The sequence below is a fragment of the Cyrtonyx montezumae genome, unplaced genomic scaffold (genome assembly GCF_038088225.1).
Source record: "Cyrtonyx montezumae isolate F1298 unplaced genomic scaffold, pur_monq_1.0 scaffold_148, whole genome shotgun sequence".
NCBI lineage: Eukaryota > Metazoa > Chordata > Aves > Galliformes > Odontophoridae > Cyrtonyx > Cyrtonyx montezumae.
In genome coordinates this window covers 1-25930 of record NW_027071879.1, presented here as the reverse complement: position 1 = coordinate 25930, position 25930 = coordinate 1, and the positions used below count along the sequence as shown (strand labels likewise).

The following is a 25930-nucleotide window of genomic DNA, read 5'->3' as shown; positions in this document are numbered from 1 at the left end:
GTGTCGCTGTGTCACTGTGTCACTGTGTCACTGTGTCGTTGTGTCACTGTGTCGCAGTGTAGTTGTGTCACTGTGTCGCTGTGTCACTGTGTCGCTGTGTTGCTGTGTCACTGTGTCACTGTGTCACTGTGTCGCTGTGTCGCTGTGTCACTGTGTCGCTGTGTCGCTGTGTCACTGTGTCACTGTGTCGCTGTGTCGCTGTGTCGTTGTGTCGCTGTGTCGCTGTGTCGTTGTGTCACTGTGTCACTGTGTCACTGTGTCACTGTGTCACTGTGTCGTTGTGTCACTGTGTCACTGTGTGGTTGTGTCACTGTGTCGTTGTGTCACTGTGTCACTGTGTCGTTGTGTCGTTGTGTCACTGTGTCGCTGTGTCACTGTGCCACTGTGTCGCTGTGTCGTTGTGTCGCTGTGTCACTGTGTCGCTGTGTCACTGTGTCACTGTGTCACTGTGTCACTGTGTCGTTGTGTCACTGTGTCACTGTGTCGTTGTGTCACTGTGTCACTGTGTCTCTGTGTCGTTGTGTCGCTGTGTCATTGTGTCGTTGTGTCACTGTGTCACTGTGTCGCTGTGTCACTGTGTCGCTGTGTCGTTGTGTCACTGTGTCTCTGTGTCGTTGTGTCACTGTGTCACTGTGTCACTGTGTCACTGTGTCGTTGTGTCGCTGTGACACTGTGTCACTGTGTCACTGTGTCGTTGTGTCACTGTGTCACTGTGTCACTGTGTCGTTGTGTCACTGTGTCACTGTGTCGCTGTGTCGCTGTGTCGTTGTGTCGCTGTGTCACTGTGTCACTGTGTCGCTGTGTCACTGTGTCACTGTGTCACTGTGTCACTGTGTCGTTGTGTCACTGTGTCACTGTGTCACTGTGTCGTTGTGTCGCTGTGTCACTGTGTCACTGTGTCTCTGTGTCACTGTGTCACTGTGTCGCTGTGTCGTTGTGTCGCTGTGTCACTGTGTCGCTGTGTCACTGTGTCACTGTGTCGCTGTGTCACTGTGTCGCTGTGTCGCTGTGTCACTGTGTCGCTGTGTCGCTGTGGTGTTGTGTCACCGTGTCGTTTTGTCATTGTGTCGCTGTGTCACTGTGTCACTGTGTCACTGTGTCGTTGTGTCACTGTGTCGCAGTGTAGTTGTGTCACTGTGTCGCTGTGTCACTGTGTCGCTGTGTTGCTGTGTCACTGTGTCACTGTGTCACTGTGTCGCTGTGTCGCTGTGTCACTGTGTCGCTGTGTCGCTGTGTCACTGTGTCACTGTGTCGCTGTGTCGCTGTGTCGTTGTGTCGCTGTGTCGCTGTGTCGTTGTGTCACTGTGTCACTGTGTCACTGTGTCACTGTGTCACTGTGTCGTTGTGTCACTGTGTCACTGTGTGGTTGTGTCACTGTGTCGTTGTGTCACTGTGTCACTGTGTCGTTGTGTCGTTGTGTCGCTGTGTCACTGTGTCACTGTGTCGTTGTGTCACTGTGTCACTGTGTCGCTGTGTCGCTGTGTCACTGTGTCACTGTGTCCACTGTGTCGTTGTGTCACTGTGTCACTGTGTCACTGTGTCGTTGTGTCGCTGTGACACTGTGTCAATGTGTCACTGTGTCGCTGTGACACTGTGTCAATGTGTCACTGTGTCGCTGTGTCGTTGTGTCGCTGTGTCACTGTGTCGCTGTGTCACTGTGCCACTGTGTCGCTGTGTCGTTGTGTCGCTGTGTCACTGTGTCGCTGTGTCACTGTGTCACTGTGTCACTGTGTCACTGTGTCGTTGTGTCACTGTGTCACTGTGTCGTTGTGTCACTGTGTCACTGTGTCTCTGTGTCGTTGTGTCGCTGTGTCATTGTGTCGTTGTGTCACTGTGTCACTGTGTCGCTGTGTCACTGTGTCGCTGTGTCGTTGTGTCACTGTGTCTCTGTGTCGTTGTGTCACTGTGTCACTGTGTCACTGTGTCACTGTGTCGTTGTGTCGCTGTGACACTGTGTCACTGTGTCACTGTGTCGTTGTGTCACTGTGTCACTGTGTCACTGTGTCGTTGTGTCACTGTGTCACTGTGTCGCTGTGTCGCTGTGTCGTTGTGTCGCTGTGTCACTGTGTCACTGTGTCGCTGTGTCACTGTGTCACTGTGTCACTGTGTCACTGTGTCGTTGTGTCACTGTGTCACTGTGTCACTGTGTCGTTGTGTCGCTGTGTCACTGTGTCACTGTGTCGCTGTGTCGCTGTGTCGCTGTGTCACTGTGTCGTTGTGTCACTGTGTCACTGTGTCACTGTGTCGCTGTGTCGTTGTGTCGCTGTGTCACTGTGTCACTGTGTCGTTGTGTCACTGTGTCACTGTGTCACTGTGTCGCTGTGTCACTGTGTCACTGTGTCGTTGTGTCACTGTGTCACTGTGTCGCTGTGTCACTGTGTCACTGTGTCGTTGTGTCACTGTGTCGCAGTGTAGTTGTGTCACTGTGTCGCTGTGTCACTGTGTCGCTGTGTCGCTGTGTCACTGTGTCACTGTGTCACTGTGTCGCTGTGTCACTGTGTCGCTGTGTCGTTGTGTCACTGTGTCACTGTGTCACTGTGTCGCTGTGTCACTGTGTCGCTGTGTCACTGTGTCACTGTGTCGTTGTGTCACTGTGTCGCTGTGTCGCTGTGTCACTGTGTCACTGTGTCACTGTGTCACTGTGTCACTGTGTCGTTGTGTCACTGTGTCACTGTGTCACTGTGTCACTGTGTCACTGTGTCGTTGTGTCGTTGTGTCGCTGTGTCATTGTGTCGTTGTGTCACTGTGTCACTGTGTCACTGTGTCACTGTGTCACTGTGTCGCTGTGTCGCTGTGTCACTGTGTCACTGTGTCACTGTGTCGTTGTGTCGCTGTGTCACTGTGTCACTGTGTCACTGTGTCGCTGTGTCACTGTGTCGTTGTGTCACTGTGTCGCTGTGTCACTGTGTCACTGTGTCACTGTGTCACTGTGTCGTTGTGTCGTTGTGTCACTGTGTCGCTGTGTCACTGTGTCGCTGTGTCGCTGTGTCGCTGTGTCGCTGTGTCACTGTGTCACTGTGTCACTGTGTCGTTGTGTCGCTGTGTCGTTGTGTCACTGTGTCACTGTGTCACTGTGTCACTGTGTCGCTGTGTCATTGTGTCACTGTGTCACTGTGTCACTGTGTCACTGTGTCACTGTGTCGCTGTGTCGCTGTGTCGTTGTGTCACTGTGTCACTGTGTCGTTGTGTCACTGTGTCGCTGTGTCGCTGTGTCACTGTGTCACTGTGTCACTGTGTCACTGTGTCACTGTGTCGCTGTGTCACTGTGTCACTGTGTCGCTGTGTCGTTGTGTCGCTGTGTCACTGTGTCGCTGTGTCGCTGTGTCACTGTGTCGCTGTGTCACTGTGTCGCTGTGTCGCTGTGTCACTGTGTCGCTGTGTCGCTGTGTCGCTGTGTCACTGTGTCGCTGTGTCGTTGTGTCGTTGTGTCGTTTTGTCATTGTGTCGCTGTGTCGCTGTGTCACTGTGTCACTGTGTCACTGTGTCGCTGTGTCACTGTGTCGCTGTGTCGTTGTGTCGTTGTGTCGTTTTGTCATTGTGTCGCTGTGTCACTGTGTCACTGTGTCACTGTGTCGCTGTGTCGTTGTGTCACTGTGTCACTGTGTCACTGTGTCACTGTGTCGCTGTGTCGCTGTGTCACTGTGTCACTGTGTCGCTGTGTCGCTGTGTCGCTGTGTCGCTGTGTCGCTGTGTCGCTGTGTCACTGTGTCGTTGTGTCGCTGTGTCGCTGTGTCGCTGTGTCGCTGTGTTGTTGTGTCGTTGTGTCACTGTGTCACTGTGTCACTGTGTCGCTGTGTCACTGTGTCACTGTGTCTCTGTGTCACTGTGTCACTGTGTCGCTGTGTCGTTGTGTCGCTGTGTCACTGTGTCGCTGTGTCACTGTGTCACTGTGTCGCTGTGTCACTGTGTCGCTGTGTCGCTGTGTCACTGTGTCGCTGTGTCGCTGTGGTGTTGTGTCACCGTGTCGTTTTGTCATTGTGTCGCTGTGTCACTGTGTCACTGTGTCACTGTGTCGTTGTGTCACTGTGTCGCAGTGTAGTTGTGTCACTGTGTCGCTGTGTCACTGTGTCGCTGTGTTGCTGTGTCACTGTGTCACTGTGTCACTGTGTCGCTGTGTCGCTGTGTCACTGTGTCGCTGTGTCGCTGTGTCACTGTGTCACTGTGTCGCTGTGTCGCTGTGTCGTTGTGTCGCTGTGTCGCTGTGTCGTTGTGTCACTGTGTCACTGTGTCACTGTGTCACTGTGTCACTGTGTCGTTGTGTCACTGTGTCACTGTGTGGTTGTGTCACTGTGTCGTTGTGTCACTGTGTCACTGTGTCGTTGTGTCGTTGTGTCGCTGTGTCACTGTGTCACTGTGTCGTTGTGTCACTGTGTCACTGTGTCACTGTGTCGTTGTGTCGCTGTGACACTGTGTCAATGTGTCACTGTGTCGCTGTGTCGTTGTGTCGCTGTGTCACTGTGTCGCTGTGTCACTGTGCCACTGTGTCGCTGTGTCGTTGTGTCGCTGTGTCACTGTGTCGCTGTGTCACTGTGTCACTGTGTCACTGTGTCACTGTGTCGTTGTGTCACTGTGTCACTGTGTCGTTGTGTCACTGTGTCACTGTGTCTCTGTGTCGTTGTGTCGCTGTGTCATTGTGTCGTTGTGTCACTGTGTCACTGTGTCGCTGTGTCACTGTGTCGCTGTGTCGTTGTGTCACTGTGTCTCTGTGTCGTTGTGTCACTGTGTCACTGTGTCACTGTGTCACTGTGTCGTTGTGTCGCTGTGACACTGTGTCACTGTGTCACTGTGTCGTTGTGTCACTGTGTCACTGTGTCACTGTGTCGTTGTGTCACTGTGTCACTGTGTCGCTGTGTCGCTGTGTCGTTGTGTCGCTGTGTCACTGTGTCGCTGTGTCACTGTGCCACTGTGTCGCTGTGTCGTTGTGTCGCTGTGTCACTGTGTCACTGTGTCGCTGTGTCACTGTGTCACTGTGTCACTTTGTCACTGTGTCGTTGTGTCACTGTGTCGCTGTGTCACTGTGTCGCTGTGTCGCTGTGTCACTGTGTCACTGTGTCGCTGTGTCGCTGTGTCGTTGTGTCACTGTGTCGCTGTGTCACTGTGTCGCTGTGTCACTGTGTCGTTGTGTCGTTGTGTCGTTGTGTCATTGTGTCGTTGTGTCACTGTGTCACTGTGTCGCTGTGTCGTTGTGTCACTGTGTCGCTGTGTCGCTGTGTCGTTGTGTCACTGTGTCATTGTGTCGTTGTGTCGCTGTGTCACTGTGTCACTGTGTCGCTGTGTCACTGTGTCGCTGTGTCACTGTGTCGTTGTGTCGCTGTGTCATTGTGTCGTTGTGTTGCTGTGTCGCTGTGTCGCTGTGTCGTTGTGTCGCTGTGTCGTTGTGTCTTTGTGTCGCTGTGTCATTGTGTCGTTGTGTCGTTGTGTCACTGTGTCACTGTGTCACTGTGTCGCTGTGTCGTTGTGTCGCTGTGTCACTGTGTCACTGTGTCGCTGTGTCACTGTGTCGCTGTGTCGCTGTGTCGTTGTGTCACTGTGTCGCTGTGTCGTCGTGGTGTTGTGTCACCGTGTCGTTGTGTTGTTGTGTCCCCGTGGGTCACTGTGTCACCGCGATGTGTCCCCTCCCGCAGTGTCGGACCGTGACCGCAATCTGTTGGTGTACATGTACCTGCCCGAGGGTAAGTGCTGCGGGACCTGGGGACAACGCTGCGAGTGACACCGAGGGGGGGGACACAGTGGGGAGGTGACACCGAGGGGGGGTGACACAGTGGGGAGGTGACACTGAGGGGAGGTGACACAGTGGGGAGGTGACACCGAGGGGGGTGACACAGTGGGGAGGTGACACTGAGGGGAGGTGACACTGAGGGGAGGTGGCAGTGAGCAGAGGTGACACTGAGGGGAGGTGACACAGTGGGGAGGTGACACTGAGGGTAGGTGACACTGTGCGAGGTGACACTGAGTGGAGGTGACACGGTGTGGAGGTGACACTGAGGGGAAGTGACGCTGAGGGGAGGTGACACTGAGGGGAGGTGACACTGAGGGGAGGTGACTGTGAGGGGAGGTGACACAGTGGGGAGGTGACAGTGAGGGGAGCTGACACTGAAGGGAGGTGACACTGAGTGGAGGTGACATGGTGTGGAGGTAACACTGAGGGGAGGTGACATGGTGTGGAGGTGACACCGAGGGGAGGTGACACGGTGTGGAGGTGACACCATGTGGGGGTGACACAGTGTGGAGGTGACACCGAGGGGGGTGACACAGTGGGGAGGTGACACTGAGGGGAGGTGACAGTGAGCGGAGGTGACACTGAGGGGAGGTGACACGGTGTGGAGGTGACACTGAGGGGAGGTGACACTGTGGGGAGGTGACAGTGAGGGGAGGTGACACCGAGGGGAGGTGACACCAAGGGGAGGTGACACTGAGGGGAGGTGACACAGTGGGGAGGTGACACGGTGTGGAGGTGACACTGAGGGGAGGTGACACCGAGGGGAGGTGACACTGAGTGGAGTTGGCACGTTGTGGAGGTGACATTGAGGGGAGGTGACACTGAGGGGAGGTTACACGGTGTGTAGGTGACACGGTGTGTAGTTGACACTGAGGGGAGGTGACACGGTGTGGAGGTGACACCATGTGGGGGTGACACGGTGTGGAGGTGACACTGAAGGGAGGTGACACGGTGTGGAGGTGACACGGTGTGGAGGTGACATGGTGTGGAGGTGACACAGTGTGGGGGTGACACAGTGTGGAGGTGACACGGTGTGGAGGTGACACCGAGGGGAGGTGACACTGAAGGGAGGTGACACGTTGTGGAGGTGACACAGTGTGGAGGTGACACTGTATGGAGGTGACACCGAGGGGAGGTGACACTGAGGGGAGGTGACACGGTGTGGAGGTGACACCATGTGGGGGTGACACAGTGGGCGCGGTGACACGGTGTGGAGGTGACACAGTGTGGAGGTGACACTGAGGGGAGGTGACACTGTGTGGAGGTGACACGGTGTGGAGGTGACACAGTGTGGAGGTGACACGGTGTGGAGGTGACACTGAGGGGAGGTGATACGTTGTGCAGGTGACATTGAGGGGAGGTGACACAGTGGGGAGGTGACAGTGAGGGGAGGTGACACCGAGGGGAGGTGACACCGAGGGGAGGTGACACGGTGTGGAGGTGACACTGAAGGGAGGTGACACCGAGGGGAGGTGACACGGTGTGGAGGTGACGCTGAAGGGAGGTGACATTGAGGGGAGGTGACACAGTGGGGAGGTGACACCATGTGGGGGTGACACAGTGGGCGCGATGACACGGTGTGTAGGTGACACGGTGTGGAGGTGACACCATGTGGGGGTGACACGGTGTGGAGGTGACACTTAGGGGAGGTGACTCAGTGTGGAGGTGACACGGTGTGGAGGTGACACGGTGTGGAGGTGACACGGTGTGGAGGTGACACTGAAGGGAGGTGACACTGAGGAGAGGTGACACTGAGGAGAGGTGACATTGAGGGGAGGTGACACCGAGGGGAGGTGACACAGTGTGGAGGTGACACGGTGTGGAGGTGACACGTTGTGGAGGTGACACGGTGTGGAGGTGACACTGAGTGGAGTTGACACGGCGTGGAGGTGACACTTAGGGGAGGTGACACAGTGTGGAGGTGACACTTAGGGGAGGTGACACGGTGTGGAGGTGACACCGAGGGGAGGTGACACTGAAGGGAGGTGACACGGTGTGGAAGTGACACTGAGTGGAGGTGACACCGAGGGGAGGTGACATTGAGGGGAGGTGACACCGAGGGGAGGTGACACAGTGTGGAGGTGACACGGTGTGGAGGTGACACGTTGTGGAGGTGACACGGTGTGGAGGTGACACTGAGTGGAGTTGACACGGCGTGGAGGTGACACTTAGGGGAGGTGACACAGTGTGGAGGTGACACTGTGTGGAGGTGACACTTAGGGGAGGTGACACAGTGTGGAGGTGACACGGTGTGGAGGTGACACCAAGGGGAGGTGACACGGTGTGGAGATGACACGGTGTGGAGGTGACACGGTGTGGAGGTGTCACCATGTGGGGGTGACGCGGTGTGGAGGTGACACGGTGTGGAGGTGACACTGAGGGGAGTTGACACGGCGTGGAGGTGACACTTAGGGGAGGTGACACAGTGTGGAGGTGACACAGTGGGGAGGTGACACGGTGTGGAGGTGACACTGAGGGGAGGTGACACTGAGTGGAGGTGACACTGGAGGTGACACGGTGTGGAGGTGACACGGTGTGGAGGTGACACGGTGTGGAGGTGTCACCCTGTGGGGGTGACCCGGTGACGCGGTGCCCGCAGCCAAGGAGAGCTTTGGGGGGATGCGGCTGCTGCGCCGCGCCGATTTCCACGTGGGCGCCCACGTCAACACCTTCTGGAGGACCCCGTGCAGGGGGAACCCCGACAGCGCCCGCAAAGCCAACGCCTGGGAGCAGAAACACATCACCTGGTTCGGTACGGGGGGTGGGGTGTGGGGTGTGGGGTGTGGGAGCAGAAACACATCATCTGGTTCGGTATGGGGGTGGGGTGTGGGGTGTGGGGTGTGGGAGCAGAAACACATCACCTGGTTCGGTATGGGGGTGGGGGGTCGGGGGTGGGGTGTGGGGTGTGGGGTGTGGGGTGTGGGGTGTGGGGTGTGGTGTGGGGTGTGGGAGCAGAAACACATCACCTGGTTCGGTATGGGGGGTTGGGGGTGGGGTGTGGGGTGTGGGGTGTGGGAGCAGAAACACATCACCTGGTTCGGTATGGGGGTGGGGGGTCGGGGGTGGGGTGTGGGGTGTGGGGTGTGGGGTGTGGGGTGTGGTGTGGGGTGTGGGAGCAGAAACACATCACCTGGTTCGGTATGGGGGGTGAGGTGTGGGGTGTGGGGTGTGGGGTGTGGGGTGTGGGAGCAGAAACACATCACCTGGTTCGGTACGGGTGTGGGGTGTGGGGTGTGGGGTGTGGTGTGGGGTGTGGGAGCAGAAACACATCACCTGGTTCGGTATGGGGGGTTGGGGGTGGGGTGTGGGGTGTGGGGTGTGGGGTGTGGGGTGTGGGGTGTGGGGTGTGGGGTGTGGTGTGGGGTGTGGGAGCAGAAACACATCACCTGGTTCGGTATGGGGGTGGGGGGTCGGGGGTGGGGTGTGGGGTGTGGGGTGTGGGAGCAGAAACACATCCCTGGTTCGGTATGGGGGGTGGGGGGTCGGGGGTGGGGTGTGGGGTGTGGGGTGTGGGGTGTGGGGTGTGGGGTGTGGGGTGTGGGGTGTGGGGTGTGGGAGCAGAAACACATCACCTGGTTCGGTATGGGGGGTTGGGGGTGGGGTGTGGGGTGTGGGGTGTGGGAGCAGAAACACATCACCTGGTTCGGTACGGGGGGTGGGGTGTGGGGTGTGGAATATGGGATATGGGATATATGGGATATATGGGATATATGGGATATGGGATGTATGGGATATGGGATGTATGGGATATGGGATATATGGGATATGGGATGTATGGGATGTATGGGATATGGGATATGGGATATAGGATGTATGGGATGTGGGATATAGGATATATGGGATATTGGATGTATGGGATATGGGATGTATGGGATATGGGATATGGGATGTGGGATGTATGGGATATGGGATATATGGGATATGGGATATGGGATATAGGATGTATGGGATGTGGGATATAGGATATATGGGATATTGGATGTATGGGATATGGGATGTATGGGATATGGGATGTGGGATGTATGGGATATGGGATATGGGATATGGGATATGGGATGTATGGGATATGGGATATGGGATATGGGATATGGGAGCAGAAACACACCACGTGGTTCGGTACGGGGTTGTGGGTGGACACAGAGACATGGGGACATGGGGACATGGGGACATGGGGACATGGGGACATGGGGACACGGGGACATGGGGATATGGGGATATGGGGACATGGGGACATGGGGACATGGGGACATGGGGACACGGGGATATGGGGACATGGGGACATGGGGACATGGGGACATGGGGATATGGGGACAGAGTCCCCTCCTGTCCCCATCACATCCACACCCACTCGCTCATCCTGTCCCATCTCTGTCCCCACTCTGTCCCCTCTGTCCCTCCATCCCTCTGTCCCTCTGTCCCCTCTGTGCCCCTGTCCCCCTGTCCCCACACTGTCCCCACGCTGTCCCCACGCTGTCCCCACACTGTCCCCCTGTCCCCATATTGTCCCCCTGTCCCCATATTGTCCCCATACTGTCCCCATACTGTCCTCATATTGTCCCCCTGTCCCCATACTGTCCCCATACTGTCCCCATACTGTCCCCATATTGTCCCCCTGTCCCCATATTGTCCCCCTGTCCCCATATTGTCCCCATACTGTCCCCATACTGTCCTCATATTGTCCCCCTGTCCCCATACTGTCCCCATACTGTCCCCATATTGTCCCCCTGTCCCCATATTGTCCCCCTGTCCCCATATTGTCTCCCTGTCCCCCTGTCCCCACACTGTCCCCCTGTCCCCATATTGTCCCCCTGTCCCCATATTGTCCCCATACTGTCCCCATACTGTCCTCATATTGTCCCCCTGTCCCCATATTGTCCCCCTGTCCCCATATTGTCCCCCTGTCCCCATACTGTCCCCTCTGTCCCCATACTGTCCCCTCTGTCCCTCTGTCCCTCTGTCCCCTCTGTCCCTCTGTCCCCCTGTCCCCATATTGTCCCCCTGTCCCCATATTGTCCCCCTGTCCCCATATTGTCCCCCTGTCCCAATATTGTCCCCTCTGTCCCCATATTGTCCCCCTGTCCCCCTGTCCCCATATTGTCCCCCTGTCCCCATATTGTCCCCCTGTCCCCATATTGTCCCCTCTGTCCCCATATTGTCCCCCTGTCCCCATATTGTCCCCATACTGTCCTCATATTGTCCCCCTGTCCCCATATTGTCCCCCTGTCCCCCTGTCCCCCTGTCCCCACGCTGTCCCCACACTGTCCCCACACTGTCCCCCCTGTCCCCATATTGTCCCCCTGTCCCCATACTGTCCCCATACTGTCCCCATATTGTCCCCGTCCCCATATTGTCCCCTCTGTCCCCTCTGTCCCTCCATCCCTCTGTGCCCCTGTCCCTCTGTCCCCATATTGTCCCCCTGTCCCCCTGTCCCCATACTGTCCCCTCTGTCCCCCTGCCCCCTGTCCCCATACTGTCCCCTCTGTCTCCTGTCCCCCTGTCCCCATATTGTCCCCCTGTCCCCATATTGTCCCCACGCTGTCCCCACGCTGTCCCCACGCTGTCCCCCTGTCCCCATATTGTCCCCTCTGTCCCCACGCTGTCCCCACGCTGTCCCCATACTGTCCCCCTGTCCCCATACTGTCCCCATACTGTCCCCATACTGTCCCCATACTGTCCTCATATTGTCCCCCTGTCCCCACACTGTCCCCACACTGTCCCCACACTGTCCCCACACTGTCCCCCTGTCCCCATACTGTCCCTCTGTCCCCACGCTGTCCCCACACTGTCCCCCTGTCCCCATATTGTCCCCCTGTCCCCACACTGTCCCCACACTGTCCCCACGCTGTCCCACTGTCCCCACACTGTCCCCACACTGTCCCCACGCTGTCCCCACGCTGTCCCCACACTGTCCCCCCTGTCCCCATATTGTCCCCCCTGTCCCCACACTGTCCCCATACTGTCCCCATACTGTCCCCACGCTGTCCCCCTGTCCCCATACTGTCCCCACACTGTCCCCACACTGTCCCCACACTGTCCCCCTGTCCCCATACTGTCCCTCTGTCCCCACACTGTCCCCACACTGTCCCCACACTGTCCCCACACTGTCCCCCTGTCCCCATACTGTCCCTCTGTCCCCACGCTGTCCCCACACTGTCCCCACGCTGTCCCCACACTGTCCCCCTGTCCCCATATTGTCCCCCTGTCCCCACACTGTCCCCACACTGTCCCCACGCTGTCCCACTGTCCCCACACTGTCCCCACACTGTCCCCACACTGTCCCCCTGCCCCCATATTGTCCCTTCTGTCCCCCTGTCCCCATATTGTCCCCTCTGTGCCCCTTCCCCCTGTCCCCATATTGCCCCCTCTGTCCCCACACTGTCCCCACACTGTCCCCACGCTGTCCCCACACTGTCCCCACGCTGTCCCCACACTGTCCCCACACTGTCCCCCTGTCCCCATATTGTCCCCCTGTCCCCATATTGTCCCCTTGTCCCCACGCTGTCCCCACGCTGTCCCCACGCTGTCCCCATACTGTCCCCACGCTGTCCCCTCACTGTCCCCACGCTGTCCCCATACTGTCCCCACGCTGTCCCCACACTGTCCCCACGCTGTCCCCACGCTGTCCCCACGCTGTCCCCACGCTGTCCCCACACTGTCCCCACGCTGTCCCCACGCTGTCCCCACGCTGTCCCCACACTGTCCCCACACTGTCCCCCTGTCCCCACGCTGTCCCCCTGTCCCCATATTGTCCCCCTGTCCCCATATTATCCCCCTGTCCCCACGCTGTCCCCACGCTGTCCCCACGCTGTCCCCACACTGTCCCCCTGTCCCCATGTTGTCCCCCTGTCCCCACACTGTCCCCACACTGTCCCCACACTGTCCCCACACTGTCCCCCTGTCCCCATATTGTCCCCCCTGTCCCCATACTATCCCCATACTGTCCCCACACTGTCCCCCTGTCCCCATATTGTCCCCATACTGTCCCCATACTGTCCCCCTGTCCCCATACTGTCCCCACACTGTCCCCATACTGTCCCCACGCTGTCCCCACACTGTCCCCACGCTGTCCCCACGCTGTCCCCGCGCTGTCCCCGCGCTGTCCCCTCTGTGCGTTGCGGCGGAGCAGCGACGCTGGACGGGGCGGTGTGCCTGCTGGTGCCCATGCAGGAGAAGACGTACCGGCGGCTGCTGATGCTGCAGAACGCGCTCAGCTCCATGCTGCCCCACCACGCCGGGCTCAACCCGCGCGCCTTCCGGTACGGGGCCCAGTGTCCCCAACGTGTCCCCAACGTGTCCCCACAGTGTCCCCAACGTGTCCCCAACGTGTCCCCAAAGTGTCCCCACAGTGTCCCCACAGTGTCCCCAGAGTGTCCCCAGAGTGTCCCCAAAGTGTCCCCACAGTGTCCCCACAGTGTCCCCAGAGTGTCCCCAGAGTGTCCCCAAAGTGTCCCCACAGTGTCCCCACAGTGTCCCCAGAGTGTCCCCACAGTGTCCCCACAGTGTCCCCAACGTGTCCCCACAGTGTCCCCAGAGTGTCCCCACAGTGTCCCCAAAGTGTCCCCACAGTGTCCCCACAGTGTCCCCAGAGTGTCCCCAGAGTGTCCCCAAAGTGTCCCCACAGTGTCCCCACAGTGTCCCCACAGTGTCCCCACAGTGTCCCCAGAGTGTCCCCACAGTGTCCCCAGAGTGTCCCCAGAGTGTCCCCACAGTGTCCCCACAGTGTCCCCACAGTGTCCCCAGAGTGTCCCCACAGTGTCCCCACAGTGTCCCCAGAGTGTCCCCAAAGTGTCCCCAGAGTGTCCCCAGAGTGTCCCCAAAGTGTCCCCAGAGTGTCCCCAACGTGTCCCCAGAGTGTCCCCAGAGTGTCCCCACAGTGTCCCCAAAGTGTCCCCAAAGTGTCCCCACAGTGTCCCCACAGTGTCCCCAAAGTGTCCCCACAGTGTCCCCAGAGTGTCCCCACAGTGTCCCCAAAGTGTCCCCAAAGTGTCCCCAGAGTGTCCCCAGAGTGTCCCCAGAGTGTCCCCACAGTGTCCCCACAGTGTCCCCAAAGTGTCCCCAAAGTGTCCCCACAGTGTCCCCAGAGTGTCCCCAGAGTGTCCCCAAAGTGTCCCCAGAGTGTCCCCAGAGTGTCCCCAGAGTGTCCCCAACGTGTCCCCAAAGTGTCCCCAACGTGTCCCCAACGTGTCCCCAACGTGTCCCCACAGTGTCCCCACAGTGTCCCCAGAGTGTCCCCAAAGTGTCCCCACAGTGTCCCCACAGTGTCCCCAGAGTGTCCCCAAAGTGTCCCCAGAGTGTCCCCAGAGTGTCCCCAAAGTGTCCCCACAGTGTCCCCAGAGTGTCCCCAGAGTGTCCCCAGAGTGTCCCCAAAGTGTCCCCACAGTGTCCCCAGAGTGTCCGCAGAGTGTCCCCACAGTGTCCCCAAAGTGTCCCCAAAGTGTCCCCAAAGTGTCCCCACAGTGTCCCCACAGTGTCCCCAGAGTGTCCCCAGAGTGTCCCCACAGTGTCCCCAGAGTGTCCCCAGAGTGTCCCCACAGTGTCCCCAAAGTGTCCCCAACGTGTCCCCAAAGTGTCCCCACAGTGTCCCCAAAGTGTCCCCACAGTGTCCCCAAAGTGTCCCCACAGTGTCCCCAGAGTGTCCCCAGAGTGTCCCCACAGTGTCCCCAGAGTGTCCCCAGAGTGTCCCCACAGTGTCCCCAAAGTGTCCCCAACGTGTCCCCAAAGTGTCCCCACAGTGTCCCCAAAGTGTCCCCACAGTGTCCCCAGAGTGTCCCCACAGTGTCCCCACAGTGTCCCCAGAGTGTCCCCAAAGTGTCCCCAGAGTGTCCCCACAGTGTCCCCAAAGTGTCCCCAAAGTGTCCCCAAAGTGTCCCCAAAGTGTCCCCACAGTGTCCCCACAGTGTCCCCAAAGTGTCCCCAGAGTGTCCCCAGAGTGTCCCCAACGTGTCCCCAAGGTGTCCCCAACGTGTCCCCAACGTGTCCCCAGAGTGTCCCCAGAGTGTCCCCAGAGTGTCCCCAAAGTGTCCCCACAGTGTCCCCACAGTGTCCCCACAGTGTCCCCACAGTGTCCCCAAAGTGTCCCCAGAGTGTCCCCACAGTGTCCCCACAGTGTCCCCAAAGTGTCCCCAAAGTGTCCCCACAGTGTCCCCAGAGTGTCCCCAAAGTGTCCCCAGAGTGTCCCCAGAGTGTCCCCAGAGTGTCCCCACAGTGTCCCCAAAGTGTCCCCAAAGTGTCCCCACAGTGTCCCCAACGTGTCCCCACAGTGTCCCCAAAGTGTCCCCAAAGTGTCCCCACAGTGTCCCCAGAGTGTCCCCAGAGTGTCCCCAAAGTGTCCCCACAGTGTCCCCACAGTGTCCCCAGAGTGTCCCCAGAGTGTCCCCAAAGTGTCCCCACAGTGTCCCCACAGTGTCCCCAGAGTGTCCCCACAGTGTCCCCACAGTGTCCCCAACGTGTCCCCACAGTGTCCCCAGAGTGTCCCCACAGTGTCCCCAAAGTGTCCCCACAGTGTCCCCACAGTGTCCCCAGAGTGTCCCCAGAGTGTCCCCAAAGTGTCCCCACAGTGTCCCCACAGTGTCCCCACAGTGTCCCCAGAGTGTCCCCACAGTGTCCCCACAGTGTCCCCAAAGTGTCCCCAGAGTGTCCCCACAGTGTCCCCACAGTGTCCCCAAAGTGTCCCCAAAGTGTCCCCACAGTGTCCCCAGAGTGTCCCCAAAGTGTCCCCAGAGTGTCCCCAGAGTGTCCCCAGAGTGTCCCCACAGTGTCCCCAAAGTGTCCCCAAAGTGTCCCCACAGTGTCCCCAACGTGTCCCCACAGTGTCCCCAGAGTGTCCCCACAGTGTCCCCAAAGTGTCCCCACAGTGTCCCCACAGTGTCCCCACAGTGTCCCCAGAGTGTCCCCAAAGTGTCCCCACAGTGTCCCCACAGTGTCCCCACAGTGTCCCCAGAGTGTCCCCACAGTGTCCCCACAGTGTCCCCAGAGTGTCCCCAGAGTGTCCCCACAGTGTCCCCAACGTGTCCCCACAGTGTCCCCAGAGTGTCCCCAGAGTGTCCCCACAGTGTCCCCAAAGTGTCCCCACAGTGTCCCCAGAGTGTCCCCACAGTGTCCTCACAGTGTCCCCACAGTGTCCCCAGAGTGTCCCCAACGTGTCCCCACAGTGTCCCCACAGTGTCCCCACAGTGTCCCCAAAGTGTCCCCACAGTGTCCCCACAGTGTCCCCAAAGTGTCCCCAAAGTGTCCCCAACATGTCCCCAAAGTGTCCCCACAGTGTCCCCAGAGTGTCCCCAAAGTGTCCCCAGAGTGTCCCCAAAGTGTCCCCAGAGTGTCCCCAGAGTGTCCCCAAAGTGTCCCCACAGTGTCCCCAGAGTGTCCCCAGAGTGTCCCCACAGTGTCCCCAGAGTGTCCCCAGAGTGTCCCCAAAGTGTCCCCACAGTGTCCTCAGAGTGTCCCCAGAGTGTCCCCACAGTGTCCCCAGAGTGTCCCCAGAGTGTCCCCAAAGTGTCCCCACAGTGTCCTCAGAGTGTCCCCAGAGTGTCCCCAAAGTGTCCCCACAGTGTCCCCAGAGTGTCCCCAGAGTGTCCCCAAAGTGTCCCCACAGTGTCCTCAGAGTGTCCCCAGAGTGTCCCCACAGTGTCCCCAGAGTGTCCCCAGAGTGTCCCCAAAGTGTCCCCACAGTGTCCTCAGAGTGTCCCCAGAGTGTCCCCACAGTGTCCCCAGAGTGTCCCCAGAGTGTCCCCAAAGTGTCCCCAGAGTGTCCCCAGAGTGTCCCCAAAGTGTCCCCACAGTGTCCCCACAGTGTCCCCAGAGTGTCCCCACAGTGTCCCCAAAGTGTCCCCAAAGTGTCCCCAGAGTGTCCCCACAGTGTCCCCAGAGTGTCCCCACAGTGTCCCCAGAGTGTCCCCAAAGTGTCCCCAGAGTGTCCCCACAGTGTCCCCAAAGTGTCCCCACAGTGTCCCCACAGTGTCCCCAAAGTGTCCCCATACTGACCCCATTATCCCATCCTGACCCCATAACCCCATACTGACCCCACACTGACCCCATATCCCCCCCAGGCTGCTGCACTGTGAGCGCCGCCTGCTGCAGAACGCGGTGCCTGTGTCCCCATATCCCATAGCCCCATAACCCCATATCCCATAACCCCATCCTGACCCCATAACCCCATACTGACCCCATCCTGACCCCATAACCCCATACTGACCCCATACTGACACCATAACCCCATACTGACCCCATACTGACGCCATACTGACCCCATAACGCCATACTGACCCCATACTGACCTCATACAGACCCCATACTGACCCCATAACCCCATCCTGACCCCATCCTGACCCCATAACCCCATACTGACGCCATACTGACCTCATACTGACCCCATCCTGACCCCATAACCCCATACTGACGCCATACTGACCTCATACTGACCCCATCCTGACCCCATAACCCCATACTGACGCCATACTGACCCCACCCTGACCCCATAACCCCACACTGACCCCATATCCCCCCCAGGCTGCTGCACTGTGAGCGCCGCCTGCTGCAGAACGCGGTGCCTGTGTCCCCATATCCCATAGCCCCATAACCCCATATCCCATAGCCCCATAACCCCATACTGACCCCATCCTGACACCATAACCCCATACTGACCCCATACTGACACCATAACCCCATACTGACCCCATACTGACCTCATACTGACCCCATACTGACCCCATCCTGACCCCATAACCCCATCCTGACCCCATCCGGACCCCATAACCCCATCCTGACCCCATACTGACACCATAACCCCATACTGACCCCATACTGACCCCATAACCCCATACTGACCCCGTACTGACCTCATACTGACCCCATACTGACCCCATACTGACCCCATAACCCCATCCTGACCCCATCCTGACCCCATAACCCCATACTGACCCCATCCTGACCCCATAACCCCATACTGACGCCATACTGACCTCATACTGACCCCGTACTGACCCCATAACCCCACACTGACCCCATATCCCCCCCAGGCTGCTGCACTGTGAGCGCCGCCTGCTGCAGAACGCGGTGCCTGTGTCCCCATATCCCATAGCCCCATAACCCCATATCCCATAACCCCATACTGACCCCATCCTGACCCCATAACCCCATCCTGACCCCATACTGACCCCATAACCCCATACTGACCCCGTACTGACCTCATCGTGACCCCATCCTGACCCCATAACCCCACACTGACCCCATATCCCCCCCAGGCTGCTGCACTGTGAGCGCCGCCTGCTGCAGAACGCGGTGCCTGTGTCCCCATATCCCATAGCCCCATAACCCCATATCCCATAACCCCATAACCCCATACTGACCCCATCCTGACCCCATACTGACCCCATAACCCCATCCTGACCCCACCCTGACCCCATAACCCCACCCTGACCCCATATCCCCCCCAGGCTGCTGCACTGTGAGCGCCGCCTGCTGCAGAACGCGGTGCCTGTGTCCCCATATCCCATAGCCCCATAACCCCATACTGACCCCATACTGACCCCATAACCCCATCCTGACCCCATCCTGACCCCATACTGACCCCATACTGACCCCATACTGACCCCATAACCCCACCCTGACCCCATAACCCCACACTGACCCCATATCCCCCCCAGGCTGCTGCACTGTGAGCGCCGCCTGCTGCAGAACGCGGTGCCTGTGTCCCCATATCCCATAGCCCCATAACCCCATATCCCATAACCCCATCCTGACCCCATAACCCCATACTGACCCCATACTGACCCCATAACCCCACCCTGACCCCATAACCCCCTGACCCCATATCCCCCCCAGGCTGCTGCACTGTGAGCGCCGCCTGCTGCAGAACGCGGTGCCTGTGTCCCCATATCCCATAGCCCCATAACCCCATACTGACCCCATCCTGACCCCATAACCCCATACTGACCCCATCCTGACCCCATAACCCCACCCTGACCCCATATCCCCCCCAGGCTGCTGCACTGTGAGCGCCGCCTGCTGCAGAACGCGGTGCCTGTGTCCCCATATCCCATAGCCCCATAACCCCATATCCCATAACCCCATCCTGACCCCATAACCCCATACTGACCCCATACTGACCCCATAACCCCACCCTGACCCCATAACCCCCTGACCCCATATCCCCCCCAGGCTGCTGCACTGTGAGCGCCGCCTGCTGCAGAACGCGGTGCCTGTGTCCCCATATCCCATAGCCCCATAACCCCATATCCCATAACCCCATCCTGACCCCATAACCCCATACTGACCCCATACTGACCCCATAACCCCACCCTGACCCCATAACCCCCTGACCCCATATCCCCCCCAGGCTGCTGCACTGTGAGCGCCGCCTGCTGCAGAACGCGGTGCCTGTGTCCCCATATCCCATAGCCCCATAACCCCATACTGACCCCATCCTGACCCCATAACCCCATACTGACCCCATCCTGACCCCATAACCCCACCCTGACCCCATATCCCCCCCAGGCTGCTGCACTGTGAGCGCCGCCTGCTGCAGAACGCGGTGCGGAACGTTCTGGACGGGGAACTGCTGCAGCGCTTCCTCTACCTCAGCACCATGGAGCGCAGCGAGCTGGCCAAGAAGATCGGCACCACCCCCGACATCGTGCGTGGGGTTATGGGGCGTGGGGTGTGGGGTTATGGGGTTATGGGGTGTGGGGTTATGGGGCGTGGGGTTATGGGGCATAGGGTTATGGGGTGTGGGGTTATGGGGCGTGGGGTTATGGGGTTATGGGATATAGGGCTGGCCAAGAAGATCGGCACCACCCCCGACATCGTGCGTGGGGTGTGGGGTTATGGGGTTATGGGGTGTGGGGTTATGGGGTGTGGGGTTATGGGGTGTGGGGTTATGGGGTGTGGGGTTATGGGGAGCAGAAGGGCCCCGTCACCGCCCTGTGCCACTGCAACGGGTACCTCGTGTCCGCTATAGGGCAGAAGGTGCGGGGCTGTGGGGTGTGGGGTGTGGGGTTATGGGGCGTGGGGTGATGGGGGGTGGGGTTATGGGGCGTGGGGTTATGGGGTTATGGGATATAGGGCTGGCCAAGAAGATCGGCACCACCCCCGACATCGTGCGTGGGGCGTGGGGTGTGGGGTTATGGGGCATGGGGTTATGGGGTTATGGGGTGTGGGGTGATGGGGTGTGGGGTTATGGGATGTGGGGTTATGGGGTTATGGGATATAGGGCTGGCCAAGAAGATCGGCACCACCCCCGACATCGTGCGTGGGGTGTGGGGTTATGGGGTTATGGGGTGTGGGGTTATGGGGTGTGGGGTTATGGGGCGTGGGGTTATGGGGTTATGGGATATAGGGCTGGCCAAGAAGATCGGCACCACCCCCGACATCGTGCGTGGGGTGTGGGGTTATGGGGCGTGGGGTGATGGGGCGTGGGGTTATGGGGTGTGGGGTGATGGGGTGTGGGGTGATGGGGTGTGGGGTGATGGGGTTATGGGATATAGGGCTGGCCAAGAAGATCGGCACCACCCCCGACATCGTGCGTGGGGTTATGGGGCGTGGGGTTATGGGGTTATGGGATATAGGGCTGGCCAAGAAGATCGGCACCACCCCCGACATCACGCGTGGGGTTATGGGGCGTGGGGTTATGGGGTTATGGGATATAGGGCTGGCCAAGAAGATCGGCACCACCCCCGACATCGCGCGTGGGGTTATGGGGCGTGGGGTTATGGGGTTATGGGATATAGGGCTGGCCAAGAAGATCGGCACCACCCCCGACATCGCGCGTGGGGCGTGGGGTGTGGGGTGGGGGGTTATGGGGCGTGGGGTTATGGGGCGTGGGGTTATGGGGTGTGGGGCTATGGGGTGTGGGGTTATGGGGTGTGGGGTTATGGGGTGTGGGGTTATGGGGCATGGGGTTATGGGGTTATGGGGTGTGGGGTGATGGGGTGTGGGGTTATGGGATGTGGGGTTATGGGGTTATGGGATATAGGGCTGGCCAAGAAGATCGGCACCACCCCCGACATCGTGCGTGGGGCGTGGGGTTATGGGGTGTGGGGTTATGGGGCGTGGGGTGATGGTGTGTGGGGTTATGGGGCATGGGGTTATGGGGTTATGGGATATAGGGCTGGCCAAGAAGATCGGCACCACCCCCGACATCGTGCGTGGGGTTATGGGGCGTGGGGTTATGGGGCGTGGGGTTATGGGGCGTGAGGTTATGGGGTGTGGGGTTATGGGGCGTGGGGTTATGGGGTTATGGGATATAGGGCTGGCCAAGAAGATCGGCACCACCCCCGACATCGCGCGTGGGGCGTGGGGTGTGGGGTTATGGGGTGTGGGGTGATGGGGTGTGGGGTGATGGGGTGGGGGGTTATGGGGCGTGGGGTTATGGGGCGTGGGGTGATGGGGCGTGGGGTTATGGGGCGTGGGGTTATGGGGTTATGGGATATAGGGCTGGCCAAGAAGATCGGCACCACCCCCGACATCGTGTGTGGGGCGTGGGGTTATGGGGTGTGGGGTGATGGGGCGTGGGGTTATGGGGTTATGGGGTGTGGGGTTATGGGGCGTGGGGTGATGGGGCGTGGGGTTATGGGGCGTGGGGTTATGGGGTTATGGGATATAGGGCTGGCCAAGAAGATCGGCACCACCCCCGACATCGTGTGTGGGGCGTGGGGTTATGGGGTGTGGGGTGATGGGGCGTGGGGTTATGGGGTTATGGGGTGTGGGGTTATGGGGCGTGGGGTGATGGGGCGTGGGGTTATGGGGCGTGGGGTTATGGGGTTATGGGATATAGGGCTGGCCAAGAAGATCGGCACCACCCCCGACATCGTGTGTGGGGCGTGGGGTTATGGGGTGTGGGGTGATGGGGCGTGGGGTTATGGGGTTATGGGGTGTGGGGTTATGGGGCGTGGGGTGATGGGGCGTGGGGTTATGGGGCGTGGGGTTATGGGGTTATGGGATATAGGGCTGGCCAAGAAGATCGGCACCACCCCCGACATCGCGCGTGGGGTTATGGGGCGTGGGGTTATGGGGTTATGGGATATAGGGCTGGCCAAGAAGATCGGCACCACCCCCGACATCGCGCGTGGGGCGTGGGGTGTGGGGTGGGGGGTTATGGGGCGTGGGGTTATGGGGCGTGGGGTTATGGGGTGTGGGGCTATGGGGTGTGGGGTTATGGGGTGTGGGGTTATGGGGTGTGGGGTTATGGGGCATGGGGTTATGGGGTTATGGGGTGTGGGGTGATGGGGTGTGGGGTTATGGGATGTGGGGTTATGGGGTTATGGGATATAGGGCTGGCCAAGAAGATCGGCACCACCCCCGACATCGTGCGTGGGGCGTGGGGTTATGGGGTGTGGGGTTATGGGGCGTGGGGTGATGGTGTGTGGGGTTATGGGGCATGGGGTTATGGGGTTATGGGATATAGGGCTGGCCAAGAAGATCGGCACCACCCCCGACATCGTGCGTGGGGTGTGGGGTTATGGGGCGTGGGGTTATGGGGTGTGGGGTTATGGGGAGCAGAAGGGCCCCGTCACCGCCCTGTGCCACTGCAACGGGTACCTCGTGTCCGCTATAGGGCAGAAGGTGCGGGGCTGTGGGGTGTGGGGTTATGGGGTGTGGGGTTATGGGGCGTGGGGTTATGGGGAGCAGAAGGGCCCCGTCACCGCCCTGTGCCACTGCAACGGGTACCTCGTGTCCGCTATAGGGCAGAAGGTGCGGGGCTGTGGGGTGTGGGGTGTGGGGTGTGGGGTGTGGGGTTATGGGGTGTGGGGTTATGGGGCGTGAGGTTATGGGGTGTGGGGTTATGGGGCGTGGGGTTATGGGGTTATGGGATATAGGGCTGGCCAAGAAGATCGGCACCACCCCCGACATTGTGCATGGGGTTATGGGGCGTGGGGTTATGGGGCGTGGGGTTATGGGGCGTGGGGTGTGGGGTTATGGGGTGTGGGGTTATGGGGTTATGGGGGTGTGGGGTTATGGGGTGTGGGATTATGGGGTTATGGGGTGTGGGGTGTGGGGTGGGGGGTTATGGGGTGTGGGGTTATGGGGTTATGGGGCGTGGGGTTATGGGGCGTGGGGTTATGGTGTCATTGGGGCCATGGGGTTCCGGGGTCATGGGGTTATGGGGCTGCCCCACAGATGCTCCCCCACCCCACACAGTGCCGCTCTGCCCCACAGATCGTGGAGGATCTCCTGGAGATCGACCGCGTCACCGCGCACTTCTGACGCCGCTGGGAAAATAAAGCTCCGAAACCCCACAAAATGCCCCACACGTCCGCCTCCCGTGTTTCACAGTGATCCGCGCGGCGCTATGGGGCCGTGTGGGGCGCTATGGGGTGCTATGGGGCCGTGTGGGGCGCTATGGGGCCGTGTGGGGCGCTATGGGGCCGTGTGGGGCACTATGGGGACGTGTGGGATGCTATGGGGCCGTGTGGGGTGCTATGGGGCGCTATGGGGCGCTATGGGGCCGTGTGGGGCGTTATGGGGCCATGTGGGGCGCTATGGGGCCGTGTGGGGCGCTATGGGGCCGTGTGGGGCGCTATGGGGTGCTATGGGGCCGTGTGGGGCGCTATGGGGCCGTGTGGGGTACTATGGGGCCGTGTGGGGCGCTATGGGGCCGTGTGGGGTGCTATGGGGCGCTATGGGGCCGTGTGGGGCGCTATGGGGCCGTGTGGGGCACTATGGGGATGTGTGGGGTGCTATGGGGTGCTATGGGGCCGTGTGGGGTGCTATAGGGCCATATGGGGCCCTATGGGGCCGTGTGGGGTGCTATGGGGCGCTATGGGGCTGTGTGGGGTGCTATGGGGCACTAAGGGGCCATGTGGGGCGCTATAGGGCCATATGGGGCCCTATGGGGCCGTGTGGGGTGCTATGGGGCCATGTGGGCCCTATGCAGCCATATGGGGCACTTTGGGGCCATGTGGGGCACTATGGGGCCATGTGGGGTGCTGCGGGGCCGTGTGGGGCCCTATGGGGCTGTATGGGGTGCTATGGGGCCATGTGGGGCGCTATGGAGCCATATGGGGCCATGTGGGGTTGTGTGGGGCACTATGGGGCCGTGTGGGGTGCTATGGGGCACTAAGGGGCCATGTGGGGTGCTATAGGGCCATATGGAGCACTATGGGACCATGTGGGGCGCTATGGAGCCCTGTGGGGCCATGTGCGGCGCTGTGGGGCCATGTGGGGCACTATGGGGCCATGTGGGGTGCTATGGGGCCATGTGGGGTGCTGTGGGGCACTATGGGGCCGTGTGGGGCCCTATGGGGCCGTGTGGGGCCCTATGGGGTGCTATGGGGCCATGTGGGGTGCTATGGAGCCGTGTGGGGCGCTATGGGGCTGTGTGGGGCGCTGTGGGGCTGTGTGGGGCTACATGGGGAGCTATGGGGCGAGGTGGGGTGCTATGGGGCCGTGTGGGGTCATGTAGGGCCCTATAGGGACACATGGGGCGCTATGGGGCCACATCATGGGGTGCCGTGTGGGGGCACAGTGTACTGTGGGGCACAGTGGGGCCCTATGGGGTCATGTGGGGCACAGTGGGGCTCTATGGGGTCATGTGGGGCACAGTGGGGCCCTATGGGGTCATGTGGGGCACAGTGGGGCCCTATGGGGCCATGTGGGGCACAGTGGGGCTCTATGGGGTCATGTGGGGCACAGTGGGGCCCTATGGGGCCATGTGGGGCACAGTGGGGCCCTATGGGGCCATGTGGGGCACAGTGGGTCGCTATGGGGCCATGTGGGGTCCCTATGGGGCAAGGTGGGGTGCCATGGGACACTATAGGGTCCTATGGGGCACTGTGGGATGCTATGGGGCACTATGGGGCGCCATGGGGCACAGTGGGGCGGTCGCTATGGGGCGCCGTGGGGCGCAGTGGGGTTAGGCACACAGGTATGCGTCGACCTCGTTGCTGTGGGGCGCCATAGGGCGCTATGGGGCAGCGGCTGTTGGGCACTATAGGGCACGGTGGGGCGCTATGGGGCAAATGCTATGGGGCACCCACTATGGGGTGTGGTGGGGCAGCCTCTATGGGGCGCTGTGGGACTCTTATGGGGCGCTATGGGGCAGCGGCTGTGGGTCTCTATGGGGCACTATGGGGTAGTAGTTATGGGGCACTATGGGGCTATGTGTGAAGATGGGCACTGATGTGTTCGCTATGGGGCAGCTGCTATGGGGCGCTATGGGGCTGTGGGTCTATGGGGCAGCTGCTATGGGGCGCTATGGGGCTGTGGGTCTCTATGGTGCGCTATGGGGCTAGGCACGCAGATAGGCATCGATGTGTTGGCTATGGGGCAGCCGCTATGGGGCTGTGGGTCTCTATGGGGCAGCCACTATGGGGCTAGGCGTGCAGATAGGCGTTGATGTGTTCGCTATGGGGCAGCTGCTATGGGGTGCTATGGGGCTGTGGGTCTCTATGGGGCAGCAGCTATGGGGCAGCAGCTATGGGGCGCTATGGGGCTAGGCGCGCAGATAGGCGTCGATGTGTTTGCTATGGGGCGCTATGGGGCTGTGGGTCTCTATGGGGGAGCCGCTATGGGGCGCTATGGGGCTAGGCGCGCAGATAGGCGTCGATGTGTTCGCTATGGGGTGCTATGGGGCAGCCGCTATGGGGCGCTATGGGGCTGTGGGTCTCTATGGGGCAGCCGCTATGGGGCACTATGGGGCTAGGCGCACAGATAGGCGTCGATGTGTTCGCTATGGGGCAGCCGCTATGGGGCAGTCGCTATGGGGCGCTATGGGGCTAGGCGCACAGATAGGCGTCGATGTGTTCGCTATGGGGCAGCCGCTATGGGGCAGTCGCTATGGGGCGCTATGGGGCTAGGCGCGCAGATAGGCGTCGATGTGTTCGCTATGGGGCAGCCGCTATGGGGCAGTCGCTATGGGGCGCTATGGGGCTAGGCGCGCAGATAGGCGTCGATGTGTTCGCTATGGGGCAGCCGCTATGGGGCAGCCGCTATGGGGCGCTATGGGGCGCTATGGGGCTAGGCGCGCAGATAGGCGTCGATGTGTTCGCTATGGGGCAGCCGCTATGGGGCAGCCGCTATGGGGCGCTATGGGGCGCTATGGGGCTAGGCGCGCAGATAGGCGTCGATGTGTTCGCTATGGGGCAGCCGCTATGGGGCGCTATGGGGCGCTATGGGGCTAGGCGCGCAGATAGGCGTCGATGTGTTCGCTATGGGGCAGCCGCCCCCAGCGCGCCAACGTCCGCAGCAGCGCCGCCCACAGCGTCGCACTGAGCGCCT

At 60.1% G+C, this 25930-nt stretch overlaps 1 protein-coding gene across 1 annotated transcript in view; it reads left to right on the top strand.

Moving 5' to 3' along the window:
• The window catches only part of LOC136045613 (cleavage and polyadenylation specificity factor subunit 1-like), a gene marked incomplete at its 5' end in the record, with an annotated part of 48231 nt that extends 25312 nt beyond the window's left edge, over positions 1 to 22919 (top strand). The window contains 5 exon segments of the mRNA XM_065731626.1: positions 5625 to 5672; positions 8319 to 8471; positions 12846 to 12975; positions 19211 to 19349; positions 22871 to 22919. Coding sequence (XP_065587698.1) covers positions 5625 to 5672; positions 8319 to 8471; positions 12846 to 12975; positions 19211 to 19349; positions 22871 to 22918 — 518 coding nt within the window.
• Between the last annotated feature and the right edge of the window lie 3011 nt (positions 22920 to 25930).